This window comes from Stenella coeruleoalba, assembly GCF_951394435.1.
Source record: "Stenella coeruleoalba genome assembly, chromosome: 20".
Classification (NCBI taxonomy): Eukaryota; Metazoa; Chordata; class Mammalia; order Artiodactyla; family Delphinidae; genus Stenella; species Stenella coeruleoalba.
Window position 1 is genome coordinate 11,483,623 of NC_137166.1, and position 27,982 is coordinate 11,511,604.

Below are 27,982 nucleotides of genomic sequence, written 5' to 3' on the forward strand. Positions count from 1 at the left end.
CAGTATAATGTGTGTATGATGTGACCAGAAGCAGAACACATCCTCTGACCTAAACAGGAAGCACTAGAGAAGTTGTCAGAAACAGTGATTTCTATGCAGAGAAAAGACAATGAGTAAAAGAATTATCTAGGTAGGGGAATGAAGGCTAGATGTGTGGTGATCGCCCTATGCTTCATGAAAAGATCCTAAGACTAGAAAGATCATGAAATCACAGCACTTCAAATAAACTGTAATTATTTCACTACAGCCGGGCAGTTGGATGCTTTTATTCTGCTGAGGATGAGGAAGGAGAGATCGTGGATCGAAAAATGAGAGTGTTTACACAACAGCTAGAGAAAAGAAACTAAGAATCTATACTCAGGGCGATTGCTTCAGCAACTCACCCACCATTAACCATTATCCCCTGTGGCTTAATTGCTACTTCTTAAGCACTCCTCAGACTCACTCACTTGCACCCAGGTATTTTCCTTTCTTGCCTTTGTTTACCATTGTTTACCCTTTGGGACACACTGAGCAGAGTAGTAGTTCTTCATCATCAAACACTGTCTTTTCTTTTTCTTTCTTCCACAAGTTATTTCCTTATCTACACCTCTTGTCTAGATCTGTAAACATGTTCACAGTGGCTATGGCCAAGACATCTGAAATCTATACTTTCCCTTTGAACCCATAAAATTTAGCTTCTGCTTCTCTCATTACTCAGGAAACAACGTCAGGTCTACCGACATAAAAGTAGAACATGCTCTTTGATATGGATTTTCCATTCACTTGATGCTCCTTCAGAACAAGTTACTGTTCTAACTCAGGGTAATAAAACCGTGTGTGGTTCTCACAACAGCCACTTTCCCAGCAATATTCACAGGGGCAGCTTGCACCTATAACTTCAGCCAACACACATATTAGGCACAAGGGGCCGGGGAGGGTCTGGCATAAAAATGCACACTACCTGAAAAACAGTATAAAGGACCTGTTTTAATTATGACAAATGCATTTCTGTTTTTCAAAGACATGAGTAGTTGTACAAACATAGCTTTAAACTTTATACTTTTATTATCAACAGTAAGTGGAAAGGTTCTGATTTAATAACTAATGATATTTTATAGGTTTCAATTCTGTAACTTCACCCCAGAGGATGTGGAGTTCCAATCTTCCGTATTTCACAGTCACTTAAACTCAATGAGTCAGCGATGGAATTAATTCTCTCTCCTGCTCCCTTCCAGAACTTATTTGTTCCCCAGCGCCCCCTCCCGGTAAATGACACCACCTTGCAGACAGCTGTTCAAATCGGATAACTCAGTGTCCCCTCACATACAATCACTAAATTCTCCTGATTCAAGAGTAGCCTCAGCATACTGTGAATCTGATTCAAGTCAGGAGAACTCTGTCCTCATGGCTGGTCCTCTAGTTTGAGACTCCAGCTGTCACTTGTAGAAAGGAGTTCAGAAGCCTCCCCACTGAGCTGCTGCCTCTAATCTCTACCCCTCGTTTAGCCCTCCAATCTGTACCCCTCAGTTCAGTCTGAATGACCATTCTCAAATACAAACTGATCCGTCCAAGCAATCCTCATTCCCGTTCTTGACTAGAAGACACCCCTTCTCCTATCTGGACCATTCTCCCAGCCTCTCATGTGAAAATATCTGCACCTTAATTTCAAAACCTATTTCCGTAAACTTTCTCATACTAACCTCAATTCATCAATCACGTTATTCCTAACACCCTACACTAACGCTACCATATTTTGCATTGAGTCTGTGTAATTTTTATGACATTGCACATTCTCATCTTTAAGAAAAAATGTGTTACTTTAAATTCCTCCCTATACCCAACAGCTAGTAGACTTCTCTTTCAGCAAGTGTCAACAGACATTTAAAGGATGAACACATGTATGATTCATCACGAGTACTGGTTTTGGCAGGTGATGGATCTGATTTTAAATCCTAGGTCTAACACAGGCTGTGTAATCCCAAAGTTCTTAATTTCTCTAAGTCCACTTTCGTCCGTGTCAGGAGACTTGAAGCACCCTGGTATACAACATTCTTGAGTGAGTCACTTAGGCAAAGCCCACCCAAAAGTCATATTAACTTGGTGCAGGCAATGGGAACACACAAGCTGGCAGGTTGGATGCAATCCTCCAGGCCTTCCTCAAGCTCACAAGAGGCCCACTTCATTGCCGGCACGTACAGGTGCGCTGGGACTGGGATCCGCAAGAGCCCTGCTCATGTCGCACCCTCCCACACTTTTCCTTTTTTTAAGGATTGCGGAAGAATAGCCTTGCATATCTGGAGAAAATCCAGTCTGATCTTGGATCTGGGCTACTCAGGAGAGTTGCAGACAAAATCTTGAGCAGGCTTCTTTTGCTGACCTACAGTTCTTCCTTTTGAGGGCAGGGGACACTGGTGGTCTCAGCTATTTCTGTGCCAAACAACCCAGAGCAAGCCACAGGGGTCATTCAGCAGACCATAAAATGGTAATATCCAAGTACCTACTTCACTGTGCTGTTGAAATGGTAAAAAATAGTACCTGACACGTATTAAGTGTTCAGTAAATGATGATTAAATAGTATCATACTTTAGTAAACTAATATTCTGCAAGGCTAATGGTACGCAGAGGTGGAGAATAAGAGTGTTGACCATGGTGTAATTGAGGAACTAAAGTCAATTTGATCAAATACATTCCCAGAAGGCATTCACACCCAACCCATTTTGAGGTTATTTTCGGTCATCTGTGAGAGTATTTTTCCATTAAGGTTATTTTTTTTCTCTTTTATCCAAAATTATCCGACAGCCACTTTACATTGAATCCTGCTGTATCATTTTACCGTGTGTTTATGTTTGAGTTTAAAATGTTGGCTCTCGCTATTGACCCTTCAACCGTGGGTCCATGAAAAAAGGAGGTTGACTAAGTGCCCGGATGATGTGCTTACTCCAAGAGACAGCGGATGAATTAACAGCAAAAAGAATGTTTCATGGGGTTGCGGGGCGGGTGGGGGGAATCTGAGTTATCATCCAGCACGCGGCGGCAGAGAACTCAAAGGAGCCTGCACCCCATCAGTCACTTCATAGGGACGTTACTGTGGGAAAACAGCATCAATAGCCTTGTTAAACTAACGCTGAATTTACATACGAGATCGAATGTGTATTAAGTGTGTGCTGCTGGGGAAACTGCTTAATACTTCTAAGACTCCATTAGATGGGTGATTTTTAGGATTAAATTAGTACGTCTATAAAAACTATTATCTGACGCAGAATAAGTGCTCAGTAACTGTTTGCCATTATTATACACTGATAAATAAATATTTTGCAAGGTAGACACTCTGAATCAGTAACTATAAATATGAATCATTTTGGAGTTTGCTTTGCTCATTGCCCATCGTGTGGCACGGGCTTTATTAAAACTCTACGATCCAAAGACAAATAAGACTGTCCAGATTCTGTGTTCCAGAATCGCAATTTTGGGTGGGACTTTTTTTTAAGGATGATTTTATTCAAGTGGGATCATTGTAAAGGGAGGAGCTAACACATACCAGGAGCAGCTAAGCTGAACTGCAGAAGCCAAGAAAGCTAGAAGGAAGTCGGGCAGATGATGAGAAGTAAGCTGCCCATGGCTCATCTCTGATTTAACGGCTGGAGGAGGCATGAGAATAAGCTGGGGCTCTGGAGTCTGGCAGGCTTGGCTGCAAACCCAGCTCTGTCACTTCCTGTCTGGGTGGTTGGAACAAGTCAACATGGAATCCCTAAGCTCTAGCTTCCTCATTTGCAAAGTAGGGGAATGGAACAAGTTACCTAATAATATTTATCCGGACTTTGTTTGGAATTATAGACTAGCTGGTTAATATGGTATTAGACATATAATGAGCACTCGAGAAAAATTTGTTACGTCTAGAATTATAAAAATTAATCCTATTAACATTAGTGCTATTGTTACTAATACTATTATGACAATTCTGCCGACGTGGTTTCTCTGTCTGACACAGGATAGACAACTTCAACAAGCTGCCTGCCCTCTATATGACATGCCTTCCTTTACATAAATAAAGTGAACCTGAAAAAGTGATGAAATACATGTGAAGAAAGCTTTAGTGGCTAAAAAAATAAAGGTTTACTAGAGGAATAAGGATGCAGTGAATCGAACAGTTATGGGTTCTCCTCCAGATTCTTCTGTGGACTAAGATGTGAGACGCTGGGCAAATTACTGACTCTCTCCAAACCTCAGACTGCTCGTCTGATAATTGTAGATCATGTTAACTAACGACAGGATGGTGTGGCTTGAGGTGGGCTATCAAGAACTCTCAGACCTCTGTCCCACAAAAAGACATAATAAAATACTTCATTAAGAGGAGACTAAGTGAAATCTGTGGTTTCTATCTTTTATGTGAAAGTATTTCAAACACATCTTACATTTTGGCAGGGGTCTTTACGATTTCTATGAATTTATGCACAGGGCATAGCATATTTATAAGTGAGTTTCATGGCATATTATTTTTAGGCTGTAGAGAAAAACATTCTGTGGTCTCAAAACAGATGATTGGTTTTACTAAATGGGCCACTGTCTTTTATTAAATTTAGGGTGCCCAAATGAAACATCATCACATATAGTCTATGGGGGGACATTCTAATATTTAAAAGTTAAGATCTGGTCAAAAATATCAGATTTGGATAAATGGATTCACATATGTCTACAAACATGTATCTCTATCTATCTATCTCTGTAACGATTTGTCTAGCTGTAAAATGCTTCTATTTCTGATTTAAAATATAAAAGCTGAACACGTAAGTCAATATTGGCATGTATGGGCACAAATAAAGCTTCCCACAGAAACTGCTCCCGTTTTTATGTCTCTTTACGTAGCTCTTAAATCAATTTCAGCATACAGTTTGGCTTTTAAAACATCTCCTTTGATATCTATTCCACTGTGTTGGATAAACAAACACTTACTATATGCACATCCAAACACCTCGATTCGCATTCCAATTCTGCCCCTGGGGTTCCACTCTAAAGGGATGAAGCGCAGAAATCTGGCTTTGATAGAAGGCTGGAGTCTATAGTACACAACACTGTCTGCATTTGCATTTCCTGAAAATCCCTAGAAGAAAAGAGAAAAGAAGGAAATCAATGTACCCGGAGAAGATCTATTTCACTTTGTCTCCTACAATGTCAACAAGCAATGTATGATTTGCTTTTTTACTATAAAATGGCAACCTTCTTTAAGAAGATCATATTGTTAATAGTTATGCCATAACGTATCTTCATCTGCATAAGTTACTATTGCCTAAACCTCTTTCTATCTAGCAGTTTAAATTCCATCACCTGCAGCAAGCCAGCTTTCAACTATGAAACCCCCAGTAAAGTTTGTTTCTATAAGGTGCAGACGAAACATAAAAGTTACTGACATTGTGAACCATGAGAAATATTGAGAACATCTTCTTCCTGTATTCAAAAGCTAGGATCTGATTCAGCATAGAAGTTACTCACATCATTGATGAATGAGTAAGGTTACGACTTGTTTGTATTGTTTCGCTTTATCTTACTCAGTAACATAAATGAAACTTATCACCAGACATTCAAGTCAGAGCTACACTCTGAAAATAGGTTGTTAAACTTCATTCACCACAAGGCTGGATACACACCTTAAAACTTAAAAACTGTTGTTGCGTGTCACTTTTATTCAATAAAAAATAATAAAATAAAAGCACCTGTATTTAAACAATTGTTAAGGGAAATTGGAAACAGTCATCATCTGGAAAGACCTGAAATTAGACTTACAGATTTTGGATTTGAAAGCTAGAAAGACCACAGGAATGATGCTGAGTAGCACCACCAAACTGCAGATGAGGAAATTAAACGTCAGAATGATGAAAAAAAAGTCTCCGGTGTTTGCAAAACTATTATATGGTATGACCAGGAGCTATACTCCTTCCACAATATCAGGATGCATCTACCTAGCATATAGCTCACCTGCAAAACCCACACCTAAACAGCTTTTATTTTCTCCTATGTGACATATGGTAAAGCTTCATATGTGAAAACGTTAGGATGAAGCAGTTGTTCTCAATAATTGATATTTAATTTTTATTTCAGCTTCTCCTCTTCCACCTCTTCCTTCCTTTCCTCCCTCCTTTTCTCCTTCTTGCCTTCCCCTCCTCCTCCTCCTCCTTTTTTTGTTTAACTGTAACACAGGATACGTAGGAGCTACTGAAATAAGGGATGGATGATGCTACGACCTATTCAGCCGCGTGGTAGGTCCCCTTACCATGACTGGGTCAACGAATGAGGTCACCCTCATGTAGATCATACCAAACAAAGCAAATATTTTAGGAACACCAATACCCAGGGAGTTTATTCATTTGCCTACTTTTCTTTCTACTTCACAAATATCTCTTTACCAACGTTTACTAAAATATTTTCTAACACAGTAAAAATAAAAAGTAAGGTTGGGTTTTTCAGTCAAATTAATTTGATTTGATTCCCCTTATCAGTCAACTCTAATTCCTGCCCCCCAATGCCCCCCACCTCAGTACCTCATACACCCAATTTTCAGGCTCACACAAAACAGACAGTTCTATGATGGTGCCTCCAAATTATATCCCAAATCTGGGCACCTCCCTACATCTCAGCTACAACCACCAGGTTCAACAAAGCATTATCTCTCCAGAACTACTTCAATGGCCTCTTCGTCATGTTTTTAGTCTTCTGTTTCCTATCACCATCCCCATCCCCATTCATATCCCTAAATCTCTTTCCCTCTGAGCAGTCAGTAAGATTTTTAAAGGTAAGACGAACTATGTTACCCCCACTGCTTCCTTTACCACTTAGAAGAAAATCCAAATTCCTTATCAAACATAACACAGTCTTTGGCAATCTCCTCCATGATGCTTTGAGCACAGGGAACCCCCGTGTAGAAGCCAAGCTCAGTCCTGCTGAGGGCCTTTGCGCCAGCTGTTCATTCTGCTGTGAAAGTTCTTCCCTCAAGATCTTTGTACAACCAGCTCCTCTTGTCATCTCAGGCCTTGGTCTAAAGAGTACCACCTAAGACAGGCCCTTTTTGATCACAGCTTCTAAAGGAAGTGTACCTGGCACCCCAGCATCTTATCTTTCTGTTTTATATTCTTCATATTACTCATTATTTAGGGGTCTTCTTTGATTATTTGTTTATCTTATCCCCTTAGAAGACAAGCTCTGTAAAGCAGGGACCTTTACTGCCTTCCTTCCATAGTACCTAGAATATGGCTTGGCTCAAAGTGGTTCTCAACAAAATATCTGTTGGATGTGTATGTTTGGGAAAGACTGGGCTTAAAAACAAATCAAAGTTCAGCAAGTTTCTTGATTATTGTATCTCTATGAAGATGTCAAATGAGAATGTACAAATGAGCGCTGTATCTCCTGAGGGAGGAACAGTTATCCAGCATGTTTCAAACATATTAGGCCCACATCCCTGGCTACTATTTCCCAGAACATAAACAGGAGGAGATCGCTTAATCCCACAGATATTTGGACTCTGATAACCAGACACTTCTAGAACGTTCCATGCTATTCCACCAGTTGAAATTTCACACTGAGGATTTGATATAAAAGGTTAACTGTATTCTTTATTGTACTACCTAATCCCCATCCTCACTTCACCTTTAGGGCACCATGGTCTCCATTTCTGTCAAAACCATGAACATTTGCCTGAAAATGTCCATTTATACCACCTTTTTCTTTAGAATGGCTGAGGAAGGGCAGTTTCATTTAAGACAGTATTTCCCAAACTTGGACTACACATTAAAACTCCCAGTGCTCAGACCCTGGGCATTGTTGTACGTGTGTGTGTGTGTGTGTGCCTGTCTGTCTGTCTTTACAGGCTCTCCAGGTCAGGGTAATGTGCCTCCAGGGTTGAGGACCTGGTTTAAAGACATTCAATCCTAATCAGACCTTCTTACACTTCTGATTCTATTTTCCTGGGTACCACTGGCAGGTTAATACAAGACCTAATTATGATTTCTTGCAGTGAACAGCTGGGTGATGAATTAGATAACCCTCCAAAAGATCTCACATTTTTTCAAAATTATTATAAGTTCATAGATTGAGATAGATGGCACTCTGTGATCTCAGCATTTTATGGGATTGGGAGAAAAGATGCAGGTGACAATGGCAACAGACAGGTAAATGGGAAGAGGACGTCTGTAAATGGAAGCCCTTCACAGTTTATCTGATCAATTTATGAGCTATTTGAATTTTGAGAACGTAAAGAAGAAATGTAAATTACTTAGTCTGTATAAGTAATAAAAACATCTGAGCACATTCAAAATTTTAAGTGATTATTTCTGTCAAGGGATGAGGGAAATTGTGAGGTGGGGGATATGGGATTTTTACTTAGCACATTTTAGTCATTTCTGAATTTTTTTAATGAGCATGTATTAATTTTATAATAATTAGCAAAATAAAGTAATGCATAGACATGTAAGTGTATACAGTGACAGAATAGGCAGAAATACCACTTAGTAATGCTCTGGGTACCTTAAATAACATTCTAAGATTAATGTTACTGGGAAAACATGCACCATTACTACTAGTTAAATATATTTAACTGAACAATAATATCTGCATTGTTTTGTTCCACTTGTTGCTAAGTTTTAAAACGTAAGATAATAGAGATTCTGCTGTGGAATTCAATATCTAATGGGAATTTTTGTAGAATGTCTGTGAATGAGACAGGGAATTGATGCTATTCACTTTATAAATGCAAAGTCCAATGCATACTAATGTTCCTAATGTAACTCCCTTGCCTAGAAGACTTTTCTCAATTTGCTATGAAAATTTTTTCACATACTCATAATTCATAAAGGAACGCATGAATTTGAATGTCTCATTCTTTTGAAAAAATAATTTTATTATGAGAATGTGTATGTCTTCCCTTATATTATATATTCTGAACTTTAGTGCTCGTCCAAATTACCTGAGGTGCTGTCACGCACTAAATCTGTGAGAGGGGCCTTAGAAATCCGCATTTCAATGCAGGTCAAGCTGATTTGTGCTCTTGGTCTTCCGCCTGCTCTTTGAACATTCTTCAGGCTTGTGGATAAATCGTGCTGTTTTTCCCCTCCCTATTTTATTTCAAAACTTTTTAGAGAGGGAAAAGATTTTAGGAGAACAGTTGACTAGGGCTAACCTCCAAAGGGAGAAATAAGTAACAAACGTCTTCTGTGCTATCAATCTGAACGTCTTCAACATGAAAGCTTGTGTCTCAACATCAGACACAGCAGAAATATATATTATGTAGTTTTAATATTCGCCTCAACCCTGTGAAGTATTTTTGTGGCCACCGTAAAACTGAGGATAACAAAAATTATAGAGCTTATGTGCCGAAAACCACGCAGCTAGAAGGTGACAGAGTAAGGATTTAATTCTATACTTTTCTGAATCAAAAGCCCGTAATTTAGCTAAGCCATCTGAGGCCTCTCTCCAACAGAACGTGAAAGCAAACAACTCACCCTAGAGGAAACCTGATATTTTATCTGAGGCTGTTTTTCCCTTTTTCTCATAATTTATATTTAAAATCTTTGACACATCTGAAAGTAATGCAACTTAGATTATTACTGAACTGGGACACAACTCTACCAGTTGACTTTTATAGACAAAAGGATTGTTCTATTAACTTCACATTTTCACACAATTACTACAGCTGAAGGAAAATAAAAGACAAATTTTCAAGCATCAATAGGACTCCTGCGTAGAAACGGTAACCTAATAGATGCATAATGTAAAAGAATACGCCATTAGATCATCAAATACATGAAATAGCTACAAGTAAAATTAAGGTGATGTGTCTTATGTGATAAAAATCAAAAAGCCTTAATTGTATTTTTCTTTTCTTTGAGACTTGACGATTTTCAAACTCAATGAGATGCTCAAAGATGGTTTAGAAATGTATTCTAACCAAGATAATTTATGGAGTTAATGAATTAAAGTTTTTCACAGGATTTTAAGTATTTTCAAAGTGCTTCTAAAGTTTATGAAAAAGTGTAATAGCATTAACTTCTTTTGCAAATAGTAATTGAGCAACTCATCTATGAAAGCCAAGATACATAAAGGGAGATGGCCACATATGGCAGTTCATAAGGGGCTCCAAAACACTGCTGTAATAAATTAGAAACATGGGACCATGTGGTTATATAGCAGATCTGTAATTACATGTAAACTCGTCCAGCTCCCACCAAAATAAACAGTAACATTAGTAGAAATTCAATACAACAAACAGGCAAATATTAAAATCCTCTGACCTCTCTTATTCATGTGACTTACATATGACCTTTTTCCAAGTACAATTCATTTTGACACTGTCAGCTAATATGCAGAAACTAAATATACCATAGCAACATGCTGTCTAATGGAAATCAGCTCTTTATTTTATGATGTTAGTTATAAATCTTTACTAAGTATGCCTCCCATGAGATCTTCTGGTCTAGAAAAGCATAAAAGAAAAGAAAAATAAGAACTACCAAAAAATGGGAAATATGCTAACATAAACCCAGATAAGAATAATGTTTAAACATATGTTGAACAAGACATTGTAACTATATCCAACAAAAGTTGATTCTATCTTGAGTGTGAATGGAATTCATTTAATAGAAAACCAGCAATGAGAGTACAGCAGTCAAATCAGAAAGTTAAGTTTTGCTCTGTATATATAATAACTCAATTTTGATTATAAAAGAGTATAGAATTTTATTAATATTAAGTCAGTTTCTACTATCCCTCTCAGAAGATATTCAATATCTTTAAAATATTTATTTGGAGGGGTACCAAATTATTAACAATAGTTCACTGAGGGACCACAAACCTGCCATTATTTTAGAATCTGTGGAGGCACAAAGTTGGAAAATACACTGGTTAGGCCCTTTCAGCATAGAAGGGTTTGAATTCTCAAGACAGAAATATCAAAGGGCAAGAGAGAAAAAGCACACGAAAGATACAATCTTCACTACAGTCCGTAACTATTGTTGAGACATAGTAATAAACTTTTACATGCCTGATATATGGACAGGTCATTAAGCCTAAATTTATATTAGGGTGATAACATGGACAATTTTGAGGAAGATTAAAATTTGACTGAGATGCAAAGTAACTTTTAACTAAGAAATGATAATATTATGGTAATGGTAGATTAGGAGATTCTGAACAATGCTCCTGCTAAAAGCTGTATAAAATTAAAAATAGGGACTGAAGCTCTGAAAGACAATAAAATATTAAATGTCCGAGATTTGGGAGAAGAACAGCCAAAGAGACCAGCCCTACCTTTGGGGCCCTTGTTTTCCTCTTCAGGTGACTTAAGGATTTCTGAAGAGGAGAAACTGAGCAGATCTTTTGACAACTTCACAGGGTTAGAGACAAAACTTTAGTGCTAGAGCCCTCAAGGACATGAATATACCATAAGCTTCCACAGGTTTTGTGTCAAAACTTTGAGAGTCTACAACTAAGAATAAATGGTGAGAGAGACAGCTCCCCACAGGGATGAGAATTCAGCTTCCCATCTTCTCCATCTGCGAAATTACATGACGATGGTCAGAGATGCCTCATGCTCCTTGCTGCCTGCAGAAGCAACTGTAATTATATTCTGTAGGAAGACATCCTTCTAGATCTCAACTTATCATTCGTTTTTTTCATATATAATGTCCTACACACAATAGAAAATAATAAAACATTAGAATAAATTGTTCTTAAAGGAAATTTATAGTCTTCAACATGCACACATATTAGTAAATAGGAAAGGCATCAGCTCTGTTATTTAAAGAACTTGGGAATCATCACTCTATACAACAAGAAAGAGGGACAAACTTAAAAATCAATGAATTTTCTGAGACCCATCAGAAAACTGAGGTTACATGGTGCTACGGACTAAGTTGTGCCCCTCTAAAAACGTATAGGTTGAAGCCCTAACCACTCCCATTGTTATAGTATTTGGAGGTGGGGCTTTGGGAAGTAATTAGGTTTAGATGAAGTCATGAAGGTGGGGCCCCCATGATGGGATTAGCAACCTTACAAGATGAGGAAGACAGACCAGAGCTTCCTCTCACTCCACCAGGTGAGGACACAAGAAGACGGATGTCTGCAAACCACGAAGGGGCCCTCACCAGGAACCAAATCGGCCAGCACCTTAATCTTGGACTTCCTAACCTCCAGAACTGTGAGAAATGAATGCCTGTTGTTTAAGCCCCCCGGTCTATGGCATTTTGTTATACCAGCCTGAGCTGACTAATACACATGGCAAACCACCCCCATGAGATCTGGAGAGAGGCCACCCAAAGACAGCAGAAATCTGTCCATCCACCAGTGCCATAAAACGGTAGGAACTCTCATGGTAATTTTGATGAATTGATGGAGGCCGAGTGTGGACTACCATGAGAGTGAGAAACTCCTGAGGGCTGTGGTCTTCGAGGACCCCACAGTTTTGTGGGCTTTTCCTCCAGGAACCTTTCTATGCTCTGCGATGATCAGAAAAAAAGACTTTCTTGGCTCTGGCAAGGAGGGGGAAAGGTAATCACTGTGAAATATGCCCAGACTGATCTCCATAACAAAGACTCTGTCAGAGCCTTAGCTCTATGAAGGACCTCCAGAAACACTAGTGAAGGTCACAGATTCAAGACAAAGTCTAAAACACTAACATTTAATTGCAATATTGTAGAATGATCTCATTCCCCCACATCATACCACCATACCAACAGGACTCCAGTATAATAATACTGGATAACAACTGTTATTGAAATGCAAAAGAGAAATGCAAAACACAGACCATCTCTGAAGAGGATGCCAAAGTCAAAGGAGAGGCAAAAACAAGGATACTAGATGAATTTGAAGCCTCTGGCACCTATACCACCTGTAGAAAACATTAAATACAGCCCAATTTCTAGCCAGATTAATATAAATTCTCACATAAAAGACCTATTTACCTCAGTTCCCACTACTAGATACAATATGTCCTATATGTCCAAACAAAAAGTTGCAAGGCATGACAACAGGCAAGAAAAAAGTGTCTGCGTAGACAAAACAATCATCAGAACTTGGCTCGCATATGTCACAGATGTTTGAATATCAGACTAGAAATTTTTTAAAACTATGATGAATATGCTAAGGACTCTAATGGGAAAACTGGACAAGAACACATGGGGAATGTAAGCAGAGAGATGATAATCTAAGAAATCTAAGAAAGAACCAAAGATTCCAAAGTGTTTAGAAATCAAAAACACTGTAACAGAAATGAGCAATGTCTTTGATGGGTACATTGATACATTCAATGTAGCCAAAGAAAGAACCAGTGAGCTTGAAGAAAATACAAATTTCTCAAATTGTAATGCAAAAAGAAAAAAAGTGGAAGAGAATATCCAAGAACCATGGGATAACTGCAAAAGTTGTAACGTGCAAAAATGGAACATAAGAAGGTGAGTAAAGAGAGAACGGAGCTGAAGAAATATTTGAAGTCATAATGGCCAATGAATTTCGAAAATTAATGACAGACACCAAACAAGGTCCAGGAAGTTCAAAGAATAAGAAGCAGGTTAGAAATCAAAATAAAAACTATACTTAGTTATACATATTCAAACTGCAGAAAAGCAAAGATAAAGAGAACATTTTGAAAGAAGCCAGAGGAAAACAAATACCTTACCTTTAGAGTAAAAGGATAAGAATTATATTTGGATTTCTCATCAGAAATCATATAAGCAAGTAGAGAGTGGAGTGAAATATTTAAAGTGTTGAAAGAAGTAAAAATAATCTTGGAATTCTATAGCCAGAGAAATTATCCTTCAAAAATAAATGAGAAATAAAGATTTTCTCAGACAAAAACTGATGGAATTCACTGCTAGCAGACCTGCTCTACAAGAAATATTTAAAAGAAGTTCTTCAGACAAAGGAAAATGATAGAGGTCAGAAACTTGGATCTACGTAAAGAGAGGAAGAGTAGTTGAGAAGGAATAAAAGAAGGTAAGATAAAATAATTTATTTTTCTTATTCTTAATTACAAAATAACTGTTTAAAGAAACAATAGTAAGAGAGAACGCAGAATCATACAAAATGCTCAATTACATTCAAATTAGGCATTAAAAAGGGGGAACAGCAACAAGAGAAAGAGGAACAAAAAAACACAAGACGAATACAACAAACAGAAAACAGCTACAAACGTGATAGATATTAATCCAAATATATCAATAAGCACTTTAACAGTGGATCTAAATACACTACTTAAAAAACTACTACTTAAAACACAGAGACCTTCAGAGTACAAAGGAGTATAAAGGATGACCAGACCCAACTATTTGTTATCTACAAGAAATTCATTTTAAATAAAAGACTAAAAATAGATTAAAAGAGATGGGGAAAGATACACTATGTTAGTGTCAAAAATCCAGAAATAGTAAAATTAAAACCACCGGATCAATAAAATAGTAATCAGTAAGAGTTTATTGTGCATATTAAGAACAGTTTTAGGGACTTCCCTGGTGGTGCAGTGGATAAGACTCCACGCTCCCAGTGCAGCAGGCCCGGGTTCAATCCCTGGTCAGGGAACTAGATCCCACATGCACGCCACAGCTAAGAGTTCACATGCCGCAACTAAGGAGCCCGGGAGCGGCAACTAAGGAGCCTGCCTGCCACAACTAAGACCTGGTGCAACCAAATAAATGAATAAATAAATATTAAAAAAAAAAAAAGAAGAAAGAACAGTTTTAGAACTGGGAGCTTTCAACCCCAAAACTAATATGAAGCTCAGAGGCACAACATTACAGAATGGCTTATAAAGTGAAAATGAGGAAGTGGTTTAATCTTTACAATGATTGGTTATTACAATGGGGGTTTCCAGACGGCAGGGGATTGATCAAAATTGATTATTTAATACCGTGTTTAGGAAAACGACCTAAGTTTCTTTTATGATTATCAGAGGCATTTACAAGAAGTAAACTAAGTTAAGTTTTGCTCCTGTGCATGAAATAGGCTAGATTTAGTTTTGCTTATGTGGCTTCAATTGTTTGGTCTGCTCAGGGAATTTTCAAGTTTGGTTTTCATTTTATATTTCACTTTTCACACTAACGCTACATCTAAATAAACCTAGAATAGCTATATTAATTTCAGACAAAGCAGCCTCCAGAAAAAGGAAGATTATCATAGATAAGTAGGCACATTGCATGTTGACAAAATGATCAATCTTCCAAGATGGTTTAACAATCCTCTATGCATATGGACTTAACAGCAGAGTCCAAATACAAGAGGCAAATACTGATAGAACTGTAAGGAGAAATAGATAAATCTATTATTATAGTTGGAGTAATTGAAACATCAAGGAGTCAGAAAAACAGTGAGAATGTAGAAGACCTATATCACTATTAATCAACTGGATCGAATTGACATTTTAGAATATTCCACCCAACAACAGCAGAAACAGTCTTCTCAAGTTCATGAAGCATTCACCAAGATAGACTGCATTATGGGCCCTAAAATATGCCCTCACAAACGTAAAAGAATACAAATCATACAAAGTATGCTCTCAAATCACACTAGAATTAAACTTTTAATCAGTAACAGAAAGATAGCTAGAAAGTCACAAAATGTTTGAAAATAACCCAAGAGTTAAGGCAGAAACCCCAAGTGAAATGTTTAAAAACTTATCTAAACGAAAATGAAAGTACAATTTATCAACATTTGTGGGATACAGCAGTATTTTTAGTATTAAATACATATATTAGAAAAAATAAAGATTGAAATAAATAAGTTTCCATCTTAGAAAACTGAAGAATGTAGAGCAAGTTAAGTCTAAAATAAGCAGAGGAAAAGAAGTAATAAAAATGTATACCACAAATTATTGGAATTGAAAACAGGAATGCAGTAGACAAAACCAAAAGCTGGTTCTTTGAAAAGTTTCCTAAAATTGATAAATCTCTAGTCATGCTGCCCAAGAAAAAAAGAGAGAGAAGACCCAAATTATCAATATCACAAATGGAAGAGAAGTCACTGCTATTGAGCACATAGATATCAAAAGAAGAAAGGAGAAGATTAATGAGCCGAGGATGAATGAAGACATCAGAAAAAATACAGTAAATTAAAACCAAGGATGAAACAGGAAGTGGATAATAAAGATAATGCTTTGAAGGACATTTCTTTCTTTCTTTACTGAAGTATAGTTGATTTACAACATTGTGTCAATCTCTGCTGTACAGCAAAGTGACTCAGTTATACACATGTATACATTCTTTCTTTAGTGTTCTTTTCCATTACGGTTTACCACAGGATATTGAGTATAGTTCCCTGTGCTACACATTAGGACCTTGTTGTCTATCCAGTCTAAATGTAAGAGTTTGCATCTACCAGCCCTGAACTCCCAGTCCATCCCTCTCCTTTTCCCCTTCCCGCTGACAACCACAGGTCTGTCCTCTATGTCTACGAGTCTGTTTGTTTTGTATATAGGTTCATTTGTGCTACATTTTAGATTCCACATATAGGTGATATCATATGGTATTTGTCTTAAGGCTTTGAGGGACATTTAAATGAAAGAAACTCTAGTTAGACTGATGAAGGAAAAGAAAAGCGACACAACCAGTATCAGGAATGCAAAAGAGCATCTTACCATGATCTTACACACATTAGAATGATAATAAGAGGATATTTGGAATAATTCTAGGCCAATAATTTTGAAAATTAAGTGAAGGGGACAAATTCTAAACTGCAATTTACCAAAACAGATGAGAAACAGGAAAATCTGAGTTGCCTATATATAGGCGAAATTAAATGTATAATTAAAAAACATTCCCACCCAGAAAATTGCAGGCCCTCTGTTTTCCCTAGTGAATTATTCTAAACATTTAAGGATACAATAATGCGGGTATCATATAAACACCTTCAAAAAGTAGAAAAACAGAATGCTTCCCAGCTTGTTTTGTGAGCCCAGCATAACCTTGATATCAAAATCTGACAAAGAACTTGTAAGGAGGAAAATAAAAGCCAGTCTCATTAAAACATAGATCCAACAATCCTTAAAAGATAGTTGCAAAATTATTCTAGAATATAAAAATAAGGAAAAAGTCTAATAGGTCATAATGCAATAAAGCTTATTCCAGGAATATAAGGATTGCTTAATATTTAAAAACTCTTCAATATAATTAATCAAACTGAAGAAAATATGGTCTTCTAGATAGACGCAGAAAGCGTATTTGATTAAACTCAACATCTAAACAAGATTGAAACTTTTAGCCAAGTAGGGAATTTCTAACTCTGTAAAGGATATCTACAAAATTCTTACAGTAAGCATTGCATGTAGGATGAAATTCTGAGAGCTGTTTTGAGTTTGGGACCCAGACAAGTATGTTGTCTACAGACCCGTCAATTCAACATTAGTACAATATTCTAACTAGTACAACAAGGTAACAAAAGTGTTTAACAGGTAATAAGGATTAGAAAGGAAAAAATAAAACTGCTATTATTCATAGGCTGCATGATTGTGTATGTAGAAATTTTTCTTTACTCTGTAGAGTGAGTTTAGGCAAATCTGCTGGGTAAAACTCTCTATATAAATATGAACTGAACTTGCACACCTATTAAAGTGGCCAATATCCAGGACCCTGACGATACTAAATACCGGCGAGGATGTGAAACAACAAGAACTCTCATACATTGTTAGTGGAAAAACAAAGGGACAGGAATCACCAAGATACTCTTGAAGAAAAACAAAGTCAGGGGATTTTCTTTACTGAATATGAAGTCTTAAGATGTGAAAAAAGAGAGAGAGAGAGAGTGTGTGTCATATTGGCAGAGAGTTACTCAAACAGACCAATGGAACAGAACAGAGAATCCACAAACAGACTCAATATATATGGACAGTGAATTTTAACAATGTTTGCAATGCAGAGCCATTAAAAAAAAGAAACAACAACTTCTTTTAAATGCCTGGCACTAGACCAATTGAATATCTACTTTGGAAAAAAGAAGAAAAAAAATTTAATGGAAAGTTGGCTGATTACTACTTTAAATCACACGCAGAAGAGAATTCCAGTAGGATTGTAGGTCTATATGTGAAAAGCAAAACAATAAAGCTACTAGAAGATAGCACAGCTGACCATGTTCACAACTTTAAGGAGGGCAAAGACTCCTCAGACATGATTCAAAAGGCACGAACCATAAGAGGAAAGAGTGACAAATCCGAATCTATTAAATTTAAGAATGTCTATTCATTTGAAGATGTTAAAACAGTGGAAAGAGAAGCCACAGAACAGGAGAACCTATTTTCCAGTATATTAGTAACCAGAACATGTGGAGGACTACAGAGCAATAAAAAAGAGGAATAAAAGCAATACCTAAATGACTAACAAATCTAAAAAAAATGGTGTCTAAACTCATTAGTCATAGAAGCATTGCAAATTAAAACCAGTGTGAGTTGTGCACATCAAACAGGTTGGCCACAATTGAGGGAAACATTAAAAAGCTAAAATAAAATAAAACTGACAATATCAAGTGTTGTCAAGAATGTCAAGCAAATGGAATTTTCATACACTACTGTTGAGAGTATAAATTAGCACAATCGCCATAAGAAACCTTTCACATATTCCACTAAAGTTCAACATATACTCATTTGATGAACCAGCAATTCCACTCTGAAGAAGGCACCCTACGGAAAAGCAGATGCTGTGTAACAAAAGACCTGCATGTTCCTGAAGTATTATTCAGAAGAGTCCCAAAGTACAACTCACATGTCAATTTGTAGAATGGGTAAACAAATTCAGACGCAGTCATATAATGAAATGTTGTAAAGCAAAGAAAATTAATCAACTATACCTATACACCACAACATGGATACGTTTAACAAGTATAATGTTAACCCAAGAAGCCAGGAGTAAAAAACATTCATATTGCATGGTTCCTTCTGTACATAATTCAAAGCTGGCATTAGTAGTCATGATAGTGAAAACTTTGGGAGAAGAGGGAGGCAGTAGTGATCAGAAAAAGGATGAAAGGAGGTTCTGAGATCCTGTAATATTCTTGGCCTAGGTAATATTTAGACAAGTATGTTCACTTTTAGACCATTCCATGAGCTGTACACATATACGCCTTTCACCTTTTTCTGGATGTGTGTTGTACTTCAATATAAAAATAAATGAAAATAATCTTGGGAACTATGGAAAAGAAATACGTCCTTAATGCTTTAACAGGTAGTTCAGGGGGCTTCCCTGGTGGCGCAGTGGTTGACAGTCCGCCTGCCGATGCAGGGGACGCGGGTTCGTGCCCCGGTCCGGAAAGATCCCACGTGCCGCGGAGCGGCTGGGCCCGTGAGCCATGGCCGCTGAGCCTGCACGTCTGGAGCCTGTGCGCCGCAACGGGAGAGACCACAACAGTGAGAGGCCCGCGTACCGCCAAAAAAAAAAAAAAAAAAAAAGTAGTTCAGTGAAGACAATCAAGATTTAAATTTGCATGTATTTATCTAAGAGCAAAAAAAAAAAAGACTTTGAAGAATACCTCATTAAAATTGTATTTTTCACTCTTTTACTTTTTTATATAGATCATTAAGAACACCATGAGAAGTACCTTTCATCTTTGGATTTTAGATATCATATAATTTATCATGCATTATATCATAATGAGCTCCATTAGCAACTTTCCTTTTACCATTAATATTACAGAGAATAACAGCATTCCTATGACCATTACCATTAAAATAACTATTGTTCAGTGATAAAACTGCTGAGTTTTCTGTTAGAGATATTCTAAAATTTAAAGTAAAATATTCCTCACTTATCTCTATATTCTATTAATGTTTTTATAGTCTTTCTAATATATTGATTACTCTTCAGAGTGCTTCAAAGTGGCATTTATTTACCTAATGAATTGCTAATAGATTTCCCAAACAGAAACTTAAATATGCTTTAGAAAGATCCTAAAAAACCAATCTTTCCAACAAAATAAAATAAAATATCCATTTATTATACTTAATTTGAAAAACTGAAATGTTTAATCAGCCCTCACTGTTCCTTATAGTTTTAGAGTCAATGGCTCTCATTTTGGCCTCTGAAGCCTTTCCTAATTTAATACATATTAAATACATTATATTATTACTGTACATTATATGTGCATTAATGTACATTCTAATGTGAATTGCAATGTAAATTAAATACTATGTACTTATTTAACTGGTGAACACTGTGCCTTCACTTAGATCATAACCTGAATGTTCATAGAAGTTTGTCACTCCGAGAAGCTATGTAACCTCTAAGACATGCCTAACTGTTAACGCTGAGTCTTAGCAGGTACAAAGATTAATGGCCTCTAAGGTATTCTTTTTAAAGTCGGTGCCAACCTGATATTTAACCAAATATTTTTAGAACACATAGATGACACTACAATGCAGTATTATTTTGGGTAGTTTGACCTTCAGATTCTGTATAATTTGGTCACAATTAAAGTTTCATTACACAGAAAGTCAAGAGAGAGACTACTTTATTTGGCAATAATGTAATCAGGGAGCAAAAACCTGCAGACTTTCCTATCCCATTCTTCATCAAAGAGACAAACTGAATAAGTGAATAAATTATTACTTACTGAATAATAAAATTACTTACTGAATAAGTAAATAAATAAGTGAATAAATAAAATACGTGAATAAATGCATGCAGCAGATATTGGGTTAGAGGGACTGGAGCAAAAGTGTTTTATTTCAATAAATAATTACACCTGCTTATTTGCATTGCCTTTTGAAACTCTGCCAGATGTAGCAAAACAGGAAAACAAACCAGTAAGTGGCTCACATACCCATGGGCACCTCGACACAGATAAATGGAACAAAGATTACAGAAAAATTAAATGCCTTAATGCATGTGCTCCATTTTTAATGCTAGGGTGTCTGAGATTTAGAAAATATTTCCTCTACTCGACAAAGATGACAAAAATTCATTTATTTCTTGTTCATACAAATATCTCTTTAATCTTTGTAGACAAGTTTTTAAAGCCTCAATGATCATTATTCCAACAACTGAAACATTAATAATGTCTTCACCCCCTCTTCATAGAGGAAGATTAAAGATGCCCATCTAAACCTTTGATCTGGAGACCTTAGTGTGTGCCCTGGTGAAACAAGCCTACTGTGGCTCTTAATAGATAGGTATCTATCACTTAATAGCTGGAGAAACTTCCATGAGATATATTCCTAAACCTCAGTTTCTTCATCTATAAATTGAAAATAGAAATAATTACTTTCAAAGTTTGAAGTATGAATTAAGTAAAATAAAGCAATTAGTATCTGCTTGGCTCATAATAAGCTTCGATGAAGTGCAGTTGTGGTTGCTGTGTGGTGTAGCGACCAGGTCCTTGCAGATGGCATACTGTCCCTGACATCTAACTAGTCTGACTGAATAGCATTATTTGGGTTTAATATCTGAGTCTCCCAGCCCATAGCAACTCTTTTGAAGGTGCTATTTCAAAAGAGAAATAGCAACTCCTCTAAATGTCCTCTGATCAAAGTGACAATCCCATTTAGGAAATAAAGTGTTCAAATAAATACTTATTTGAACGTAATTGACAATATTTTTAACATCAAGACAAAAATTATCAAGAAAATACCTCCCAGAAAAGTTACTTAAACAAAAATAGTTTTCATTTCTTAAATGCAAAGTCTTACTTCTTTTTAAACTCATGTACCTTTGAATATAAATTTTGGAAATTATACTTCAGTCAGGGTAATCATAGCACTACGGAGCAATAAGAGGTCCCTAAATGCCCATATTATTTCTGTTTCAGTGCAACGGAGATTAGTTGATGAACATTTGAAGAATATTTCAAAAGGATGTAATAAATTTAAACCAGATAACTTTTATAGATATCTGTATGCATCCTTGAAGTCTATTTATAAAACATATTGCATATGATTTTAATGATACTCTATAGGTTTTAAAATTCTACTTATTTGAATTTTAAGATACTACGTTATTTTTAATATACAGAATAACCATAAGTATTTCCTTAAGGAACCAGATAAAATGCCTCCTTGCTCTCTATAGATAAAGAAACTAAAATCAATGAATCTGAGGGCAACCCCTCCTAGAATTCCAATGACACAGTATTGGGGCTTATTACTTTACAGTTTAAATATTATTTAATATTTATCTTAACATGACATGTAGTGTAGACTCTACTTTTCTATACATTCAAATTTTCCTTGAATTCTTCCAGACCAGTCACGAATTCTTAGACCACAAATGTGACACTTAGGAATAAAGAAATGACAGACACAGTGACCTATTCTGTCTTTGTTCTCAGCTCAGGTATGAAAATCATGATTCTATAAGAAGAGGAATAAGCATCTGCTCTGAACATGGACTCCTCCAGCAACTCCTCAGGGACTCAACTGGATTGAGTGCCAGTACCGTACAGAGTACACGTGCAGAGAACAGGCTCTGGCAACAAAAGTCCTTGATACGAACTTTATTTCTTACTAGATTCAGGTCTTGGAAAAGTTATCGTCTTTATTTGTATACTGGGAATATAAAATGCATTCTTCCAGTTAACTGCTGGAAACCTGAAGACCAACTAGATGTTTGATAATGTAAATGAATTATTGTTAATTTTCTTAGGTGTTTTTTTTCTTAAAAAAAGAAAACAAAAACAGAGGCTTTTGCCTTTCAGAGATGCACACTAAAATAGTTAAGGATGAAAGGCTAGGATGTTCGTGTTTGCTTTGAAATAATGCAATGGGGGTAATACACAGGGTAGATGGATGGGGCAGGATTAGCCATAATTTGGTGGTTGGGGAATGTGAACAAAGGTGTTCATCTTGCTTTTCTTTAACTTGTGTGTATGGAGTACATGCGGGCAGTGATTTTTGTGAAGATTAAATGAATTAGTGTAGGAAGCTTAGTATATCTACAAGCTAATACTTCCTTTTATAATATTCTTCTACTTATCATAAGTATATATTTTGAAAGTTGCCTATTGACAGGCAATAAAGTTATTTTAATGTATCTAGTCAACTTAAAAGCTCTCAGTGCACCACAAAAAACTGATTTATTTAGTAATCAAGATTGATTACATTTGATAAAATTATTAGTTTCTGTATTATACTCTTCAGTTACATAAAAAGGTGTAATCTCGGGACCATTTACATGTTATACATCATGTTTCCAAAATAATTTATTTAGACACTGAGATATTGAAAGGTGCCATTCTCCATTTTATTTTGCTCAGCAATTGACCGCAGGGAAGAAGCGATCACTACACTAGTGTGGTTTTATGGTGGTCTCTAGAATAATGTGACCTAATGTTACCTCTTGGAGTGAGGGGTAAAGTGCTCATAGAGAGTGACACTGAGAAACCACAAATCTGTTGATGAGAAGCTCATTAACAATTGCATTCGGGCAATCTACTAACTCTGTGTCATTTTCTATTCAGAATTTAAGAAATGAAACTATTTCCTTATTTGAAACACATGGTTTTATCATACATTTATGATAAAGTTTTTACCACAATAGCATTGTCATAAGTTCGAAGTACTCAAAACATGAGTGTTTACATAAAGTACTCTGCAATTCTTATATTCAATCTTAAATTTCTAACATGTCTATTCCCTGTGCTAAGTGATCTCACATCTGCATTTAATGCTTACAAAAATCTTGACAGGGCCTTATATGTAGACACCACATACTGAGCAATGTAAGAATGATTAATCAGTCTTGCCAGACACCCACCTACACTGAGAGAGGCTAACTCAGCCCCTTAGTTAACCTTACTCCAAGCCGTTTTGCTTCAGAAGTAGAATGATGTTGTTTTAAGGAAGTGCACTGGAGAAGGGAATCCTGTACGGGTTCTTCCAAAGGTCAGATCTAAAGCATATATATATATTTTAAATTTATTTATTTTATTTATGCATTTTTGGCTGCGCTGAGTCTGCTGCTGCGTGTGGGCTTTCTCTAGTAGCGGCGAGCAGGGGCTACTCTTCATTGCGGTGTGAGGGCTTCTCATTGCGGTGGCTTCTCTTGTTGCGGAGCACGGGTTCTAGGCTCGTGGGCTTCAGTAGTTGTGGCATGCAGGCTCAGTAGTTGTGGCTCGTGGGCTCTAGAGCACAGGCTCAGTAGTTGTGGCACATGGGCTTAGTTGCTCCACGGCATGTGGGATCTTCCTGGACAAGGGCTCGAACCCACGTGCCCTGCATTGGCAGGCGGATTCTTAACCACTGAGCCACGAAGGAAGTCCTTAAAGCATACTCTTTTTTTTTTTTTTTTTTTTTTTTTGCGGTACGCGTGCCCCTCACTGCTGTGGCCTCTCCCGTTGTGGAGCACAGGCTCCGGACGCGCAGGCTCAGCGGCCATGGCTCACGGGCCCAGCCGCTCCGCGGCATGTGGGATCTTCCCAGATCGGGGCACAAACCCGTGTCCCCTGCATCGGCAGGCGGACTCTCAACCACTGCGCCACCAGGGAAGCCCCTTAAAGCATACTCTTAAACACACAGCCTTGGATGATTCCTTCATCTCTAACACAGTAATAATACCCGGAACGCCCAGATCACAGCTCTGCTTGAAAGTAATATTACTGAAAGTGTTTGCTCTCTATGGGGCTGTGCAAATACGAGGCATTATTAAACACCCTGACTTATATAAGATGTGTTAGCATGTTTAAATCCATTGGATTAAAATAATGTGTAATTTATACTACACATTTTTGAAGATGCTGAATTACTTTCAAGTCCAGAGCACTAAAATATAATTACCCTGGCACACGCACTTGAGGGACTATTATGAAGCAATTAAAATGGTGATTTTTGCAGACTATTGAAAAATTAGCATGCTCTCTTCTTTACTTAAGGATGAAACATGACTGTGTGAGCAGCATAATTATAAGTTAATTCAAAGTTAAGCAAAATACGAAAAGAATAAAGATGATACATTAAAGTTTTAATAGCAGTTTGTTAAGGGATAAACTTACAGATTTCTTTTCTAACTTCCTCCATTTGGCAATTTGTAATGATATAATACTTATACATAGAAATGTAAACAAAAAAGGAAAAAGCAAAATACATTATTCTTTTTTCATCTACTGTTAGTCTCTTTCCTTTTCCCAAATCCCCTCGTCCTGGACATTATCAATTTCCTGAACATTATCCACTGCAGTTTCTCTTGCTCTCTTACCATGGGTTCCAGTGACCTCAAAAGAATAGCCCCTAACTGAATTTCGATTATTGGCAATTTTATAAAAACCCAATTTCCTAAACTCTTTATAACTCTGCCTTTTTTTTTTTTTTTTTTTTGCGGTACGCGGGCCTCTCACTGTTGTGGCCTCTCCCGTTGCGGAGCACAGGCTCCGGACGTGCAGGCTCAGTGGCCATGGCTCACGGGCCCAGCCGCTCCACGGCATGTGGGATCTTCCCGGACCGGGGCACGAACCCGTGTCCCCTGCATCCGCAGGCAGACTCTCAACCACTGTGCCACCAGGGAAGCCCATAACTCTGCCTTTTGATAAGTCATTTTAAAAATTAAATTCAAGAAAAACAAATACAGAAAACTCCTTGGGGCAGCTTACTACTCTGCAGACCAAGTACGAATCACCTTCCATGCATTTCTCATTCCACGACCTTCCTGTGACAGAGAGATGTACCTGTTTCTCATTTTACAGATGAGAGAACTGAAACTTAGAAAGGTGAAGTGACATCCACGATCACACAGTTAGCAAGTTGAGGAAAAACAAATACACTGTACAAACAGATGCTCAATACTGTTATTGAAAAAGACAGTAAGAAATAAGATAATACTCTGTGCTTAAAAGGCTGGCATAATTCGGAAAGCTGCATAATAGCGTGTGTTGGCAGGAATGTGGGGATATGGGGCCCTTCATGTGTCGCTGGCGGGAGTGTAGACTGATACAGCTCCTCTTGAGATCATGCTTGCATTATATAATTCAATCACTGATCAGTCACTGATCCATGTGTATCCTGTTACCTAGTGACTCAGTTTCTAGTAATATAGCCAAAAGTCATCGTCGCATAAGTGCATAAAGGGGCGTGCGGACGACACTCTTTGCAGCGTGGTGGCTGAGAGTTGAAAGCAACCTGAGTGTCTATGGCTGGGAGAGTGGGTACTAAGGAGAAGTAGATGCCCGGTATGCAGTATTACATGCTAGTTAGTGAGCCCGCTGGATGATTCTGATGCAGGCTACACAAAGCTTGAGAACCTTTGTACTACAGGAGTCTAAGGTTTGCTGTAGCGTAAGATCTCTCTCTCTCCCTCTCTCTCTCTCTCTCCCTCTGCATTCATATATTCATTTATATCCATTTGTTTATTTATTCATTCGTTTATTTATTCATTCATTCATTTATAATGCTGTGATTATAACCATGAAATTTTATTCATGAAATGACAGGATTTATGACTTGACGACAACACTAGTATTTTAGGGTTCAGGCCTTATCATTTTTGGTTATTTACTGCTACTCTTAGGTATGTAACAGTTGCTATAGGTTCTATTCCTAGAAATGCATAATAATGGAAACAAACCTACCCACGCCCTACCTGATGTTGCCACTGTACGCACGTTCCAAAGCTTCTTTCCTTCTATTGCACGCACAGCCCAACTCTCCTTGGAAAGCGGGGAGTAAACAGCTACTGCCCCCACTGATCCCACTTCAGTTAATATTTAACCCTTTACGATTTAATCTCCTTCCCCACAATTCTCCTGACATGAACAGCTCTGTGATCACCCACATTCTTCTGACCATCATATCTAGCAACCTCTTTCCATTCTCATTCTTCATTTTCCACCATCCCCCACCAACATCATCCACAGATCGTCTGCCTAGAAACTGCTCCCTGCCTTTGGACTCCTAGTTCAGATATCACCTACTGCATACATCCTTCCCTCATGCCCACACAGGGTGCACTGTTTCTTCTCCTGTAGGCCCCTGGGTCCCCATTCACTCAGTTACTAAAACAGAAGCTGGAGTATAAAGTCCTGTTTGCGTGTGTGACTGTGACAACCTCTGCAAAAAGGAAAGTGTCTCATCCATGACCGATTCACCTGCAAGTATCTCACTGCCTAAGGCACAACACTAAATAAGTATCTGCTGAATAAATGAATGAATATTTGATGCTCAAAGTTTGGTAAACGTTCATTCCCAATACACACACACACGTGCTCACACACACACATACACACCCCACCTCTTGGAATGCTCTTTAGTCCCAGTGACCAACATTCAGTGACCAATGCAGCACGCCCTTCTCAAGCCTCCTGTTCGAACCCTCCCTAGTCTTGCATGCCTAATCCTTCACTCCTGACTCTCACATACTCTCTCCCCATTTGCTGTCGCTCCAGCCAGGCTGCCCTCTGTACTCTCCCGTCTCTTCTCCTCTTGGCCTTTGCTCCCAGGGGACCTGGAATGACTCCCAGACCCCACCCACCCAGGAAAACTCTCTTTGAATTTCTATCACTACTTAAATGACATCCCCAAGGCCCTAGTTCCACAAATCTTCCTGGTTCCCCTCAACCCCTTGTGGCTCTGCTTCCTTTGAAACTTCTCATTGTTTCTTGTGTGTTTACTTACTGACCTAATTATGCTTTTACAATAAATACCTTCAGTTCTTCCCCGAGTGTCCACGGGGAAGCTATAGGACTTCTGAGCGATGTCGATGTTTTATGTGTAAATTGGGAAGAATGATACCTCCTGTCTCACAGGAGAGCTTTGAAGAGTGAGTGATTAGTGTGCAGGCCCAGCAGTGCCGACTGATATACGGTATGCATGAGGTGAAGGACAGTGAGAAAGATAAAAGCAGCCCTGGCTGCTGTCAGCTGGGGGCCAGGCCGGCGTTTTACAACTGAACATAAACAACATCACAAGACACCAACATCACACGAGGTTACTCTGTGACTGTGATGGAGTGAGACAAAAGTAAGACCACTCTGCCATCCTGCCTGAAGGCATACCCAAACTAAAATAACGATTACACCACAAATATGGTGTCCACCTCCTGGGCTAGCATGAATGCCTGCTCCTTCCACC

The 27,982-nt window shown here is 37.7% G+C and overlaps 1 protein-coding gene across 6 annotated transcripts in view; it reads right to left on the bottom strand.

Moving 5' to 3' along the window:
- Positions 1 to 27,982, bottom strand: part of CNTNAP4 (contactin associated protein family member 4) — a 589,031-nt gene that overhangs the window by 113,803 nt on the left and 447,246 nt on the right. For all 6 annotated transcript variants that reach the window (XM_079907172.1, XM_079907174.1, XM_079907173.1 and 3 more), the window contains one exon: positions 4,933 to 5,080. In XM_079907172.1, the coding sequence (XP_079763298.1) occupies positions 4,933 to 5,080 (148 nt within the window). The remainder of the gene's footprint in view (positions 1 to 4,932; positions 5,081 to 27,982) is intronic.